General features: G+C 40.4%; 1 protein-coding gene across 2 annotated transcripts in view; it reads left to right on the forward strand.

The window, feature by feature from the left end:
• The window catches only part of vps50 (VPS50 EARP/GARPII complex subunit), a 90,040-nt gene that overhangs the window by 54,733 nt on the left and 18,422 nt on the right, over nt 1-16,885 (forward strand). Inside the window, exons 19-23 of one of the 2 annotated variants that reach the window (XM_058047747.2) lie at nt 1,258-1,376; nt 2,443-2,549; nt 4,589-4,710; nt 10,084-10,161; nt 10,608-10,688. In XM_058047747.2, coding sequence (XP_057903730.2) covers nt 1,258-1,376; nt 2,443-2,549; nt 4,589-4,710; nt 10,084-10,161; nt 10,608-10,688 — 507 coding nt within the window. The remainder of the gene's footprint in view (nt 1-1,257; nt 1,377-2,442; nt 2,550-4,588; nt 4,711-10,083; nt 10,162-10,607; nt 10,689-16,885) is intronic. The other variant, XM_058047748.2, reaches the window with a different exon arrangement.

Consider the following 16,885-nt stretch of genomic DNA (forward strand, 5'->3'; position numbering starts at 1 on the left):
TCATATTACATTGGACTTCTTCAAAAATAATAGTTTCCCCCTAGGATACAATAAATTATAGTTCACCTCTGCTGCAGAGATTTTTGGTGTGTGCAGAACACGGGTTAAACTTTAATGTGGAATGTTTTAGAACAGGGGTCTCAAACATGCGGCCCGCGGGCCAAATGTGGCCCGCAGAACACTAGTTTGAGGCCCCCGCCTTGTTATGAAAGTTTAATGTTGTGCGGCCTGCGCAAGTTTGATATGGATGCTGTATGGTATCATGTACCCAGAAAAAATTATTACGTTTGATTAATGTTCATGCTAAAGGTTAAATAACTGTTAATAGTTATCCTCCCTATCCGTGTGGAAGTGGTACGTTTTTGAACCAAAGCGAAGTTTTTTAATTTTTTTTGTTTTTAATAAATTTTTTTTTTTATTGGAAAACCTGATGCGGCCCAGTCTCACCTGTCCGCCATTTCTTGTGGTGTTATATACACAAATGGTCCTGTTTTGCAATGTTAAATTATCCTGAACAAATGAATCCTGAATCCACACGGTGATCTGGATCACCCCAAAAATGTAATCAGTTCTTCCATGACCCATTTCCAACAATTCCTGAAAATTCAATTCAGAACTTTTCTAGTTATTTTGAACACAAACAGATAAAATAAAAATGGGCACAAAAAATGTGATTAATCATGATTAATTAATTTGAAAACTGTATTTAATCTGATTTAAAATGCCGCTTAAAAATGATGTGGTTAATTTATGGCTAAAATCAATACAGTTCCCACGGTGTTGAGAGTGCAGATTCAGGAAGTATGGGGTGACGCTGGGATTGCAAGGTTTATAGTGTGTCTTTCTGTGTATGAGTGAATATCTAAGTGCGTCCTGTCATTTTTTGTTAATGAACTCCACTAAAAAATTGTGTTATTTTAGAAGTGGCAAATGGTGAATAATGTCGATGAATTTGTATAACTGTAATTAATCTGATTAAAAATTTTAATCATTTGACATTACTCTCAATAGAGGCCAGAAATTTTATCGTCATTTTTTTGTAGGGGTCCATAAAACTGTAATGTAAATCCAGGCACCCTGGTTAACACGCTAAGTATGTTTTCATCCACTTGCATACAATATCTCGAATAGTCCGGTGGTAGTCTAGATTTAATTCCAATTAACTCGCCACTGTACTCTAGCCGCCTTTTGTTTTTCATCTCATGTCTCTGTACCACTCATCTTTTTTGTGTCACAATCGTTTTTTCGTTTTTAAAGTACGAGTCTGACGAGCTGGAGAAGAGCGCTTATCAGGATTACGACAGCGACAGCGACGTCCCAGAGGAGCTCAAACAGGACTACGTTGATGAGCAGACGGGCGATGTCCCCCTCAAGAGGTCAGTCGCACTGTTACTTCATGCTCCGCTCTGGTGACACACACACAACTGAGGGGACCGGTGGTGGGATTTCATGATAAATCCAGGTGTCTATCATTTCTGCTCCAAGCTTATTTGACATTTAATGATAGGGATGGCAAAAAAAAAAAGGAAGCAAATCAAGTTCTCAATTCTTTGTTATTTTAGGAAAAGGACATGAAGTCATCCACTCATTTTCTCTACTTTTTCCCATGCATAATTTTAGCTCACCTCCTCTTAACCCTGCTTAGTAGGCAGAAAGCTTACCGTGAACTCATGAAAAATTCTCTTTCTTCCCATGTTGGTGACTAACGGACGATTAGTCACTCAAAATGGCTCCCGTCCCTTATCTATTTCTTTGTTTGACATAGGAATTGAGAGGCAATTTGAGTTGATTTCGACACGGCTCTTTCATTGCTAATGTTGGGGTCAGTGAGTGCGGCTGGTTTTGTTTTACTGTAATGTCGAAATACCAAGTATTCACGGCGAACAAACATGGAAGACCATTACTTATTCAGGAGCTTGTCATTTCAGAAGCATTGTTATGTTGCAATGAAAATGCCCTGTCATGTTATGCAAAATCACTTATTAACTACACCATTATGTTTGTTCTCAGACTTGAATGTCATGATGTCACGCCTAAGCACTCACCATCCCCACAAACCCTTTGCAATTTTTTGTGCTGTGCATTAACCTGAACATTAGCCTAAAGTCACAAAAATGCAAATGTTCCATTCTTTTAGCCAGGAATCACTAATGGTTAATTATCGACTGGGTCGCATGGTCACATCCAGTAATTAAATGCCCCATGTAATGATTGCTGGTTAATGTAGCTCAATGATGGGTGTCAGGGGTCCGCTTCCTTCATGCTCGCCAGTTCAGAGACCTCACCATAGGGGTCCTTCTGTGTCTTCCGCAATGTGTAATGGGTTCTGATGGATTCATTATAACAATTTTAACCCCCAGTGAGGTTGTTGTTCTGCTCTTTTGCAAATGAATAATAAAGTTAGGATGTATTTGTGTTCCGTGTGTCTCCTTTCTGCATCAGTGTGTCTCGGGAGACTATAAGAAGCAAGAAGAGGTCAGACTACAACTTGAACAAAACCAACGCCCCGATTCTTACCAACACCACCCTAAATGTCATCCGGCTCGTCGGTGAGTGCCTTTTCCGCTAGCATGCACATTCATGTATGGACCGTGGACAGAGATTTTGGTAGTTTCCTCATCTCTCGCTCCAGATATTCTCCCTAATTAAGCCTTTTCCCACATCAACACACAGCGCTCTCTGCTTGTGTGACTGAGTTTCAGCAATAATGGTTAGCCTTTGCTCTGAGCTCTGACCTTGCACTTCTAAAGAGGTACTTGGATGTCCGTGTGATGCCTCTAAGTATGCAAATGCAACATGATCTCGCTTAGGTTCTTCCCTAATAGGGCATGGCTCCGCTGGGATATAATTTACTGCAATTTCACACTTTTTTTTTATCTGCTGCAAGTTTTATTAAAATAGAGAGAACATTTCATTTGCTGGAGAATGACATGCATGGAAAATGACAGCAGTATTTGGACAGATGACTATTCATATACAGTTGTCCATCGTTTACAGCGGTTAGTTGGTTCCGGTATATTTTTGTAGTTAGCACATAAAAACATTATAGTCACCTTTACACTTAATAATAGAAAATAAGCCATCTTAGGGCTGCACGGTGAGAGAGTGGTTAGCACAAAGGCCTCACAGTTAGGAGACACGAGTTCAATTCCACCCTCGGCCATCTCTGTGTGGAGTTTGTCTCCTCGTGCATGCGTGGGTTTTCTCCGGGTACTCCGGTTTCCTCCCACATTCCAAAAACATGCTAGGTTAATTGGCGACTCCAAATTGTCCATAGGTATGAATGTGAGTGTGAATGGTTGTTTGTCTATATGTGCCCTGTGATTGGCTGGCCACCAGTCCAGGGTGTACCCCGCCTCTCGGCCGAAGGCAGCTGGGATAGGCTCCAGCACCTCCCCGTGACACTCATGAGGATAAGCGGTAGAAAATGAATGAAGACATCTTAGGGCTGCATGGCGGAGAAGTGGTTATCACGTAGGCCTCGCAGCTAGATGACCTGAGTTCAATTCCACCCTCGGCCATCTCTGTGTGGAGTTTGCATGTTCTCCCCGTGCATGCGTGGGTTTTCTTCGGGTACTCCGGTTTCCTCCCACATTCCAAAAACATGCTAGGTTAATTGGCGACTCCAAATTGTCCATAGGTATTGGCTGGCGACCAGGCGTCCAGACGTTACTGTAGCTATTCTACTAGCGTTGTTTATGGTTAAGGAGAGACATGAGCTTCAATCGAGCTATTCAATCGCTTATTTATTACACAGGAGCTGCTGTCAGCCACTCTCTAGCTGTAGCTAGCTGTCACGCACATCACTTCCCTTCTTAAAGGCGCACACAAGTCACATCTTTTGAGTGCCTTTCATTCATTCATTCATTCATTCATTATAATGCGCTGAAAAAAGGGAAATAAAAATTCATTCATTCATTTTCTACTGCTTATCCTCACAAGGGTTGCGGGGGTGCTGGAGCCTATCCCAGCTATCTTTGAGCGAGAGGCGGGGTACACCCTGGACTGGCCGCCAGCCAATCACAGGGCACATATAGACAAACAACCATTCACACTCACATTCATACCTATGGACAATTTGGAGTCGCCAATTAACCTAGCATGTTTTTGGAATGCGGGAGGAAACCGGAGTACCCGGAAAAAACCCACGCGTGCACGGGGAGAACATGCAAACTCCACACAGAGATGGCCGAAGGTGGGGTTGAACTCTGGTCTCCTGGCTGTGAGAACTGCGCACTAAACACTCGACCGCCGTGCAGCCCTTTTGAGTGCCATGTATTTGGATTTTTGTTCATTTGGCAATTTTTATGCTTGAAAATGTTTAAATTAGGACATGAATACATACTTAAATATGTATTATTTATTTAATCTTTAAAACTAATAATAAACTATATTTGACCACTTTTCTAGTTTTTCTATGAAACATTTTTGCCTGGGTTTTCATAAACTTGACCTGATGCATTAGGATTCAGGTGGAATTAACCCCCTGATTGATCCATTAATTGATTAACTCTCAATATTGTAGTCCTTGTAGGGTATTTGATGAATACAAAAGAGTTGCTAATGTTGCTTTGGCTTGTCCTTCTAGGAAAGTACATGCAGATGATGAGCATCCTGAAGCCGATCGCCTTCGATGTCATCCACTGCGTATCACAGCTCTTTGACTACTACCTCTACGCGGTTTACGCCTTCTTCGGACGAAATGACATGGTACAATATTGCAGTGACTTGTAGAAAATGACTCTTTTTTTTCAGCAGACAACTCACCGGCTGGGTGCACACACACAGAAGAGGTTGTATGAACTAAATATTCTGCACCACTGACAGCACACATGAAGGCTGTCTGGTTTTGACAGATCAGTACACTAGGGTTGATGTACTGTAACAGTTAAAGCATCGCCTCGCGGGGAGTTGAATGTTTGTAGAAGAGAGGAGAATCCCGTCTTGCTGATTTATGACCTCACGGGTGAATCGTTCCTTTAGTTCAAAACTCTCGCTCTTTCATAAGTGGTGCTGCTGGCTCCAGTCTGCATTTTGGTTGAAAGCACGGGTTCAGCCGCCTGAACCAAATTCAAATGGTTGCCCATGGTGTAATATTACCTCAGGAACTAATAATTTCATATAATTGCAGAAATCATCCATGATTCTTTATCCCCTACGACCATAACTGTAATTTGTAGAGTGAAACTTCCAGCACAAATTATCCAGCGTTCTTCCCCAAAGAGGTTATATGGTAATGTACTCCTCTGCTCATCTGCATCTGACTGTTGAACGGAGGCCAAGGCCACGGTACAGATATGAAAAAGTTAAAATACCGATTTGCTTAAACTATGTAAAGACGCAACAAGAAATTATGTTAAGTAGGGGTCAGATGCGGTCCCCTGTGTATACTAGCTATATACAAATAAACTGTTAAAAATCAGTCAATCTTATCGTGATTGACATTGATTGAGGATGGTCCGTGATTATTGGTGGGCTTAACACTAATAGGTGTATCGTTTGAACACATCCTCAATGTCAGATAAATACCTTAGTATAAGAGTAGAATTAAGTCACATCACTCCAAAAATATGTCATGAGAAGGAAAAAAAACCTATGTAAGTCACACTGGATCAGTGGCGTCATTAGGTCTATTTTAGGGGGGCTTCAGCTTCTAAATAATTTGATATATAGTATATTTTTTTTTTTACAAAGAAAATCACAAATTTCATCTAATAAGGCAAAAGCAGGCTAATAAGCAAGCCAATAAGCAGGCCGATACGAATGGAATGGAATGGAATGGCCTTTATTGTCATTATACAAGATGTACAACGAGATTGGAGAGCTTCTCCTTTCAGTGCAGTAGTCAAGTTTAAAAAAAGTATATAAAAGTAGAGTAAAAAAGACAATTTAACAAGATATATACAAGATATCCAAAATATACACATAGTATTGCACAGGAGCATATGCAGGAGCAGACATATTGCAGATATATTAATTTTAGTGCAATGGTAAATGGGTCATAGTGCAAGTAATGACTGGTGTATACAGATGAGTAAAGTCACATATCAGTGTATTGTATTGGGGTTGGAAATATTGCACATTTGCATTATGCTAATGATGATAGTAATAATAATAGGCTAATTAATAATATAATATTGATTATTATATAATTGATCTCTGTCCACTGGACAGAATGGTAGCAGAGGAGCTTGAGCAGTGGTTTTGCAGTGTAGATTGTATGTACTTGTGTAAATTTAATGGTGGCAATTGAGTATTGACTAAATCTGTCCAAAAGTGGGAAAGTTATGTATATCCCAGTTCTTGTTTATTTGTTTTTTGGATATTTAATTTTTTTTTTTTTTTTTATGTCTACCGATACACACAAATCTTGTTCCATCACAAATACCAGTAAATCAACTTCATGGTCCAGTGCAGTGGCATCACTAGGTTCAGAGGACAGGGGGGGCCTAGCCCCCTGGAGATGCACACAGCACACATGCAAACAGCCATAATTAACACTAAAACCTCATTTTTGTATTCACAAATCAATCAAAATAAACCTACTTGTATATTGAGAAGCAAGTGGGTGACATAGCAGCTAGATGCACATTACTTACAGACACATATTAGAAAGTATTCAGGAACAAAAAATGTCCAGTATGATCTGTATTGTTCAATTCAACTAGTTCAATTGCATATGTTGGTATATAAGCTGCGTTGACTTGAACTCACAGGACCAGCCAGTGTGACTGATAGTCCGGAAAATACAGTAACCACTGTGACTGTCAGTTTATCGTCCCTATTTTTGTTTGAATTCTATGATTGATTTGGCTCTCCGCTGCTTGTCTTAATGGTGTAATTTCATCTTAAGACTGGCCGTACTGAACATCACAAATGAAACAAAAACACAATTGTGTCTGTATCACCCTTGGGAAATGGTAATGATAGCAAGAAAATGGTTTCTATCCTATTGAGTTGGAAGAGATAAAGACAATGAGCGCTCTGCGGGGGCTCCTCTAATACAAATTATTAACATGTGTATGTGTGTGTGTGTCATGGGGAGATAACGTGCAACATCAAACTTAAAAAAAGGGTTGTTTTTCATTGTGTTTAAAGCTGCGGGAACATCTGCAGTGTGTTTTTATCATTCTTTTAAAGGGGACCTATTATGCTTTTTCCACTTTTCTGACCTATAAATGTTAGATTGTTGTATTCTCGCTTTAAACCATGGCAAAGTTTCAGATAATGAGGTTTGCGTTTTTTGGATGTGAGCCCTGAAAGACGTTTAGGATGGCTCAAAACGCTCAGTTTCAGAGCCTGATACCTTTCGTACGTTACTCTTCCGTGTGGAAGAGTCAGAAGAGCAAGCAGTAAGCAACAATTTATCAGTGTCCTAACTGTGTTTATTTTGTGTAAGTCATGGAGCAAAAGTGGTTGTCTGTGTAGCAATACAGAGTGTGCATACACAGAGCAGGGTTGCTAATAGCCATTTCCCACAACAATCAGTGGGTCTATTTACCATTGAGAGACGTTATTGAGTAACATCTTCACAAACTAGTATTCAGCATCCAACATAAATGACTCTTTTTTTTTTCAAGCGCGCATTTAAAAAAAAAGATAAATAATCATAAATAATAATTCATTCATTTTCTACCTCTTTTCCTCACGAGGGTCGCGGGGGGTGCTGGAGCCTATCCCAGCTGTCTTTGGGCGAGAGGCGGGGTACACCCTGGACTGGTCGCCAGTCAATCACAGGGCACATATAGACAAACAACCATTCACACTCACATTCATACCTATGGACAATTTGGAGTTGCCAATTAACCTAGCATGTTTTTGGAATGTGGGAGGAAACCGGAGTACCCGGAGAAAACCCACGCGTGCACGGGGAGAACATGCAAACTCCACACAGAGATGGCTGAGGGTGGAATTGAACCCTGGTCTCCTAGCTGTGAGGTCTGCGCGCTAACCACTCATAAATAATAATAATACATTTTATTTGAATAGCGCTTTTCAGAGTACTCAAAGACGCTTTACAGTAGATAAAAATAAATAAAAATAGAGTTGCGTAAAAACAGAGTCAAAGATGCATTAAAATACAATATCCAAACATTCATTCAGAGCTAAAACAAGGCTAAAAGCGGGGAGGGGCGGGGTGGGGCGCAGCAGTCAGGTATAAAAAGTTAGACATTAAAAATGGATTTAAACAGTGGGTTTTGAGTTGTTTTTTTGAAGAAGGGAAGGTCGGGGCAAGCACAGAGTGAATGGGGCAAAGAGTTCCAGAGGGTGGGGGCGGCAATGGCAAAGGCTCCTATAAAGTTGGGTTCAACAACATGGAAGCGCTTGAGTGTGTGGCCAACCACAGTGGAGTGGGTGTGCCTGGAGGCGGGCTGCGGGTGGAGTACATTAAAACAAAGTCTTTTCGCAGGAAGCACAGCTGGAATAGGTGCAGATTTTGGAAGATCTTTCTGTGCTGGTTACTTATGAACTCCATAGGAGTCCACAATACAAAGTGCAGAAAAATGAGCATAATAGGTCCCCTTTAAGTTCATGTTTTTAAATGCTAAACTGAAGCTGGCCTACAGTATATCGCCTTACCATTTCCTGCAACATAGTGTGCACCTGTTTGCTGTGTTTTTCTTCCTCTCATTTGGTTTCATCTTCTAAATCACCCCCCCCCCCCACATTTTATTAATGGTTTCAATTAGAGAAGCACCTACAGGAAAATGCTAATATCTCCCATGAATCTTTAAAAAGCCCCTATGCACATATGCTGCTATTTTGACCCACTGAAACCAGGATGCAGCTGTTGGACTTCTCCACTCTATTAATATTCAAAAGGGTAAATACCTCATTATGTGTTGATATTGGCACTGCAAAACTGACCGTCTGTTCCACATATGCTGTAGATGCATTATTTTCGGGGATCAGACTCATCATCATGGATAATCAGGCTTTCAGCTGTTTGGGCGGAGTTAGTTTTGAGACTTGGATATGTCACTCAAATATCTTCTTTTGAATTAGATAGAGACTGGAAGAATGGAGAAGCTGCAGAGAAAATGGGCTTGTTTTGCCCTTATGCTTCTTATGCTTCCTTATCCTCACTTGTACATGCACACAACCTTCATCTATTTGAGTTTGACAGGTTGTTAATTGCAATCAATTCGGGCCTTCGTTCAATGGACGCCGTAATATTACAAGCTATAAAGACCGAACTAGCAGTACAACAGTGACTCTTTATTCTCTGCCAACTTTTCAGTCACATTTTGAAAGTTGTGAATTGTGCCTCCACTACAAGATGTACTGTCACATACAAAGCCACTTTGTGTCCTGTTAAATGATTCATTTGGTTTACTAACAAACAAACCCCAAAGTCAGTTTTTTTTTCTCATTAACTAGTGCTAAATGTATTCAAATCAATAAAACAACAATAGTGTCCAAATTAGGCACCTGCCTATTTTTGTTTAAATAATTATTATAATAATAATTATTATTACACTTATATTATTACACTTATTATTACACTTTCTGTAAATCCTATAAACTTAATTTCACTTCTCATCTATCACGATGTCCGTCTGCTATCCAATCCAATCCACTTTATTTATATAGCACATTTTTAACAGCGTTTCCAAAGTGCTGCACAGACTAGTAAAATTAAAAAGTAATAATCCAAAACTAAAAGATAATTTAAGAAATAAAATAGTAAAATAGATATTAAAATCTTAAAAACAAGAAACAAAGCAATAACAGTATAAAAAAAACCAATATTACAATATATAATATAACAATAAAACAAATTACAATAAAATATGAAGAACTAAAAGACACAGGACCATACGACTCACTCCGAGTTAAAATCCAGAGAATAAAAGTGGGTTTTAAGACTAGACTTAAAGCTTTCGATGTTGGGGGCCTTTTTTACTTTGGGACGGGAGAGAGTTCCATAGTTTGGGGCCAACCACAGAAAAGGCTCGGTCCCCCCTATATGATATATTTAACTTCTTTTTTTTTTCTTTCAGTTTTAAGGCCCTTTACCTATCTTCTTTTATTAACTTTTGACTTTTTGTTTTCTTTCTTTGGTCCATATATCATTTGTAGCCTTTCCCAAGTCCGTCTATGCCAACTCACGGTGGCAGAGAATCGGGGCCCGCCCGTGTGGCGGGCCCTGCTTGTTTGGTAAGAGTAGAACTCCTTGAAAAAAATGGCGTATGATGTGCCTTGCAAATCTAGATCCTTGTGTGATGATTTGAATCCCCCTAGGTGCGTTTGTTCTTCCTTCCTCCAGTGACATCAAATGCATCTGAATATGACCTGAGAGGCATTTGAATGTTGTTTGCTGTGCTTCCAGCCTCTCCACAACCTCCTTTTACCTCTCGTTTGTCGTCTGTGATAGTTAGTGTGAATTTGGATGCCTGTTCCGTGTAGTTACCCCTCCTCTCTTGGTTGGATTAGAGTCGTCTTGAAGCACAGAGTAAAGATTCTGTTGTTTGGGACGACGTGAGATGAGAGCAGATGTGTTTGCGTGTGGCATGCCTTCACACTTTGCTGTGTGTGTGCTCCTATACAAGAAGGTGATACTGACACTTATATTGTGTGAATGTGTGTGTGTGTGTATTCCACAGTATGAGTCATCGGGTCTGGGCCTTATCAGCAGCAGACTGAGAACCACGCTGAACCGGATCCAGGAGAGCCTCATTGACATGGTACGACTGTAACAAAAACGTAAAACGTCTCCTCACTACTCTCATGCTTTCCGCTTCCTCTTTCACCATCGCTCGTTACCTCATTGCTGGCCTCATTTTCTGACACAAACATGCTCTTTCCTCTATATCCGCTCCATTTCTCTCCTTTTTAGCCCCCCCCTCCTCTTCCACTCTATTCACTCTCACCATCCTGCCCCATATGCGTGGCTTTACTGTCGAGAGAGCGCATAGCCTATGTTGCCACCAAATACATTATGGGTCGTCATTATGTGGCCAGTGGTCACTCACACACACACACACACACACACCTCCCTCTCTCTTAAGTGACCAGACCAGGCTGGATACGTGCGTGTTGTTCCATTAGGCCCCCGTCAATGATGACAATTAGTCTGATGCTGTCCCACACTCTCCACTCTCATGATACCGGGAGCTTCATTTTTTTTTGCTGCAGCCTGGCCAGTGCCATCTTTTTCACCTCTGCTTTTCAGTTGTCTCCATATTCAGTCACTCTAATGTTCTTTTCCTTACACAAAAATATGAACTCCTGGTGACATTTTGGTCCTGGAATATGTCTCCTGTGTGCAGTTAAAGGAAATGAATACAGTCACTGGGAGATAACATGGAGGCTAACACACCAGTTGAAAACTTTTTATTGTGCAGGCGTACAAATGACATGACACATATAAAAATTACACACTTCAAATGACATATACCAGTCTTCAAATTGTGTAATTCGGTCAAATCGTGTGGTCTTCGAATAGGATGATTCAACTATTCACATTTTTACAGAGTATGTGTTATAAATAGCAGAGTTTGATACGAAAACAGCCTAATTTGTGCTAAATTGACCTATAATTACCACGCATTAATAAAATCACCCGCTTTGGTTGCTCATTCATTCATTTTCTACCGCTTTTCCTCACGAGGGTTGCGGGGATGCTGGAGCCTATCCCAGCTGTCTTCGGGCGAGAGGCGGGGTACACCCTGGACTGGTGGCCAGCCAATCACAGGGCACATATAGACAAACAACCATTCACACTCACATTCATACCTATGGACAATTTGGAGTCGCCAATTAACCTAGCATGTTTTTGGAATGTGGGAGGAAACCGGAGTACCCAGAGAAAACCCACGCATGCACGGGGAGAACATGCAAACTCCACACAGAGATGGCCGAGGGTGGAATTGAACCCTGATCTCCTAGCTGTGAGGTCTGCGTGCTAACCACACGACCGCCGTGCCGCCCCGCTTTAGTTGCTCATTCCAAGCTTATTCACCCGTAATGGCTCGTAAAAGAAAGTGTGGATGTATGACTCCGGAAAGTGAAATGCAACTTGTGTCAGCAGCTCGACAGTGGACAAAATATAATGAGCTGCTAGGGTTCCCTCGGGTGAACAGAAGCACCTTTGAAAGAAATGCTTTGCTGGGATGAAATGCATTATGGGAAGAAACTAAAATAGCTGTTTTTTCTTCATTTTTTAACTCGTATTGCATACAGTACCAATATGAGTTTTCTTAGCTACCATTTGAGTATTAAGTCGCTGTGTGATGATTTTAGCATCCTATATAATAGATGTAGACATAGACTTTCTTTATTGTCATTGCACAATAATAAATAATAAATAATAAATAATAAATAATAAATAATAAATAATAAATAATAAATAATAAATAATAAATAATAAATAATAAATAATAAATAATAAATAATAAATAATAAATAATAATGTTTGTCTATATGTGCCCTGTGATTGGCTGGCGACCAGTCCAGGGTGTACCCTGCCTCTTGCCCGAAGACAGCTGGGATAGGCTCCAGCACCCCCCACGACCCTCGTGAGGAAAAGCGGTAGAAAATGAATTAATGAATGAAATAATAATGTGGAGAATAAATAGATTACATAAACATAAACAACAATGTACAGCGTTAACAGTAATTTGTACAAATAATTTAAATAATTTAGAATAAATAAGCTGTCATTATGAGTCAGAGTCTTACTTTGAGTAATGACCTGCCATTGCCGGTGGATTGACAAGCTTGTCATGAGTTCACTTATCACTCGTGATTGGCTGCTGACAAAGAAAGAGCTAACTCACGAGCAGCACACTATTTCAACGATAAGTAGTAAATGCCACTTCAGTGTGCAAAAAGTGATTTTTTTTCCTCAGCAAAACTTCCTGCTTGTGCGTGCAGTTAGTATTTCATAGCTGCAAGCACACAAAAAAAACCCTATTCTGTATATTTGACAGTGTAGCACAATGGCATTTTGCTGTGATAGCATTGTAGGCGACTTTGCTGCATTGCTTCAGGGATTGCCTGAGGAAAAGGAGGCGGCAAAAAAATAAATAAAACAGAGTAAAAGCCACAGAGAGAAGCAAAGAGAACATGTGACTTCTTTTAAACACTGTATTGCAGTAAGGTGCCTTCACTAACCGAAAAACAGAACAGCAAAAACTTCTTTTATTGGTCTAGAATACATAATAATTATTGAGTCTTCACTACTCGGCTGAAAAACTAATTGGATTTCTTTGAAAGCAAATAAAAAATGGAAATCCTAATGATTGACAACCTCATTTTGAACTAAATTACTTCACTTTGTTGTTTTTGATGAGGATGACTGCTATCAAGTGAGCAAAAAATTAAATATGCACATGTGTCAGTCAAATCATGTACCCAATTCTTGATGAAAATCCTTTTTATTTACTAATCTGAACCCTCCTTTTTTTTTTTTTTTTTTTTAAATATACAGTAGGTGACTTCAAACCAATAGAATTCTGGTTGAGTATGCAGATTCACACACTCCCATACTCCAGAGAATTTGCAGGGTAGACCTCATTTGTAAACAGATTATAAAGTTAATTATACACTGCATTTCAATCGAGCTGCCAAATCCTTTGCGGTTTTGCTTCTCTGATTTGAAGTCGCAACAGTTTGATTCTAAAACCGGTGTGCCAGTAATGACTGTGAGTCCCACATGAGCGGCAGCCAGGTACCATCTCATCGAGTCTCAGGTACAGCGTGGCCTCATCTTAAATTGGAAGCTCCCACAGGAATGGGGAGGAGGGGCACGGTCGTTGTATTTCTTACTTCCTGAAAAAAATCTGTGTATATGTTTACCTTTTGCATATTTTAAAATATTTTATTTCAAGCTCTTTCATTTGAAGTATAAACTTATGAGAGTGGAAAAAGTACGTTTAATCTTACTTGAATATTCAATGCATAATTTTTATGCACATTTTCCGACTGAAATCCGATTTTTTTAAGTAGTCATGTGATGCTTTGGGTTGTGTTATTTGGAAGGGATCGGTTTCTTAGGGCAGATTTGGTCATAAGTTCACGCCCTGAGTCCCATCTGTGATTACACTGTCCCTGTTAGAAAGTTCAGCTGTGACATCTGTTGAGAGACGTTTGCTTGAGGCCACATTTAGGGCTTTTAACACAATTCCATTATCCATGAAGGGCATCTCTGATGTGGCGTTCCTTTTTTTTTGGCTTTTTCAACCATTTTTCAACTTCTATTTGTCCTTGACTGTCTTCCTGTTTACTTTATTTTTGTTGTTACAATGTATCTGTTTTATCTCTCAGGGTTAGGAGAGACTTATTAAAATAAATTAACACATCTTTAAATCATCTGTGGAAATAATCCTAAAAAAATATTATGGAGAAATATATGGTGATTATAATTATTATTATTATAATTACAAATTGGGTGGCACGGCGGTCTAGTGGTTAGCGCGCAGACCTCACAGCTAGGAGACCAGGGTTCAATTCCACCCTCGGGCATCTCTGTGTGGAGTTTGCATGTTCTCCCCGTGCATGCAAGGGTTTTCTACGGGTACTCCGGTTTCCTCCCACATTCCAAAAACATGCTAGGTTAATTGGTGACTCCAAATTGTCCATATGTATGAATGTGAGTGTGAATGGTTGTTTGTCTATATGTGCCCTGTGATTGGCTGGCGACCAGTCCAGGGTGTACCCTGCCTCTCACCCGAGGACAGCTGGGATAGGCTCCAGCACCCCCGCGACCCTCATGGGGAAAAGCGGTAGAAAATGAATGAATAATTACAAATTCTTATTTCGGCTGCACGGCGGTCGAGTGGTTAGCACACAGACTTCACAGGAAACTCAAGTTCAATCCCACCATCGGCCATCTCTGTGTGGAGTTTGCATGTTCTCCCTGTGTATGCGTGGGTTTTTTCCGGGTACTCCGGTTTCCGCCCGCATTCCAAAAACATGCTAGGTTAATTGGCGACTCCAAATTGTCCATAGGTATGAATGTGAGTGTGAATGGTTGTTTGTCTATATGTGCCCTGTGATTGGCTGGCCACCAGTCCATGGTGTACCCAGCCTCTCGTCCGAAGACAGCTGGGATAGGCTCCAGCACCCCCTCGACCCTTGTGAGGATGAGCAGTAGAAAATGAATGAATTAATTTTTATTTCCCTTTTTTCAGCGCATTATAACATGAGAAAACAAGTTAATATGAGCTAGCTAACAATGTACGTCATTGGTACACACCTATCACAACAACATTGCATCGACGCGTCGTGTCAGTCCGCCAGATCAAAATAGTTTTTCATGTTAGCGTGTCCAATAATAATATCGCTCTAGCTTGGTTAATATACAAGTCAATAATGTAAATGGTACACTGTTGACATGTTTTTTTTTTCTTTTTCGTCGTCCGTTGTTAGCTAGCTCTTTTTTTCACCCTAGAATGCACAAAAAAGGGAAAGAAATAAGGATTGTTAGTTGTGGGCACAATTCCAAAAAAGGTTCAGTTCCGCTTAATGATGCCTTAGTAGCTCATTTATAATATTAAAAGTGGCTGCTCTTTATTTATTCGGAGGGACTGTTTACATGCATTGGTAGGTGCTGCTGTTTTGGTTAGCAATAAAGTTATCAAAGATAATTTGTAGTGGGGACCAGTCCAGGGTGTACACCGCCTCTCGCCCGAAGACAGCTGGGATAGGCTCCAGCACCCCCCCCCCCCCCCCCGCGACCCTCGTGAGGAAAAAGTCGTAGAAAATGAATGAATGAATGAATTTGTAGTGGGCAAAAAAACAGGTGTTTATTGAATAAGAGCCCCAGAATGTACATGAAGAAAGGGTGCGGATTTGCAATATATAACATTAAGAGAATAATATTAAGCGTATTTGAATGACCTCGGCATGTTTTGCGATCAGGCGATAAGGTGAAATGCTGCAAGCACGGCGACACATGCAAGCAAAGGTACAAAAAATACCCAATTGTCTGCTAAAATATAATTTTTCTGCCGAACTCTGCCGGAGGAAGCTTGTGTCTATCTCTGCGTCACATACGCTTTCATCCTGCCTGTTTTGCACACAACCCCCCCAACCACTCTGCTTCCATCATGGCCTTGTCTTCCTGGAAATGCTGTGACGTCAACTGCTTCAACTACTATTCCCATAATAACCATTATATTACTAGAAAGCACAATCTTTGGACACCTTTGGAATTGTATTGATTTAGTTTAAGACTAATTAATTTGAAAATAGCCCTATTGCTGGCTACAGTCTTATTTGGGAAAGTCCAGGATTAAAAAAAAGTTACTTTTGCCTATTTGATTTAAGGCTTAGAATTGCTGCTTGAGTATGTTTGTATATGGTAATTTATGGATGTTCAGCTTTTAGTTTGAAGTGGAGCTCTGAGCTTTTCAGATCTAGCACCAAATTCAGAGATAAGAAAGCTGGAAATTTGTGCAGGAATCAGTTACGCTGAAAGTCATGAAACAGGTAAAAAATGAGCTACTTGTAGCTCGCCCACTTGATTTTCAGTAGCTCACCCAAGTATGATACCTATAAGCCATACATGAGAACCTGGCAGCTCTCACAACGCAACCCATTGGTAATTGCAGGTCATTACACAGTCTGACTTACAAAAAGAACACTAAAATCATCACACAGGAAACTAACACTCAAAATGTAGAAGCACTAAAAGTACCAATACAAAGCATTTCATAGGAGGACAAGCACCACAGAACATGAATGAAGGCATAACCAATAAAACGCTTTGCAGTGACGAAACGCATTACGGGAAAACTTATATTGGTACTTGTAGCTTTCTTAGCTACATTTTGAGTGTTAAGTAGCATGAGGGCAGCACGGCGGGCTAGTGGTTAGCGCGCAGACCTCACAGCTAGGAGACCAGTGTTCAATTCCACCCTCCATCTCTGTGTGGAGT

This window comes from Doryrhamphus excisus, linkage group LG7 (assembly GCF_037039965.1).
Source record: "Doryrhamphus excisus strain RoL-2023G ecotype Guam linkage group LG7, RoL_Dexc_Guam_v1.1, whole genome shotgun sequence".
Taxonomy (NCBI): Eukaryota; Metazoa; Chordata; class Actinopteri; order Syngnathiformes; family Syngnathidae; genus Doryrhamphus; species Doryrhamphus excisus.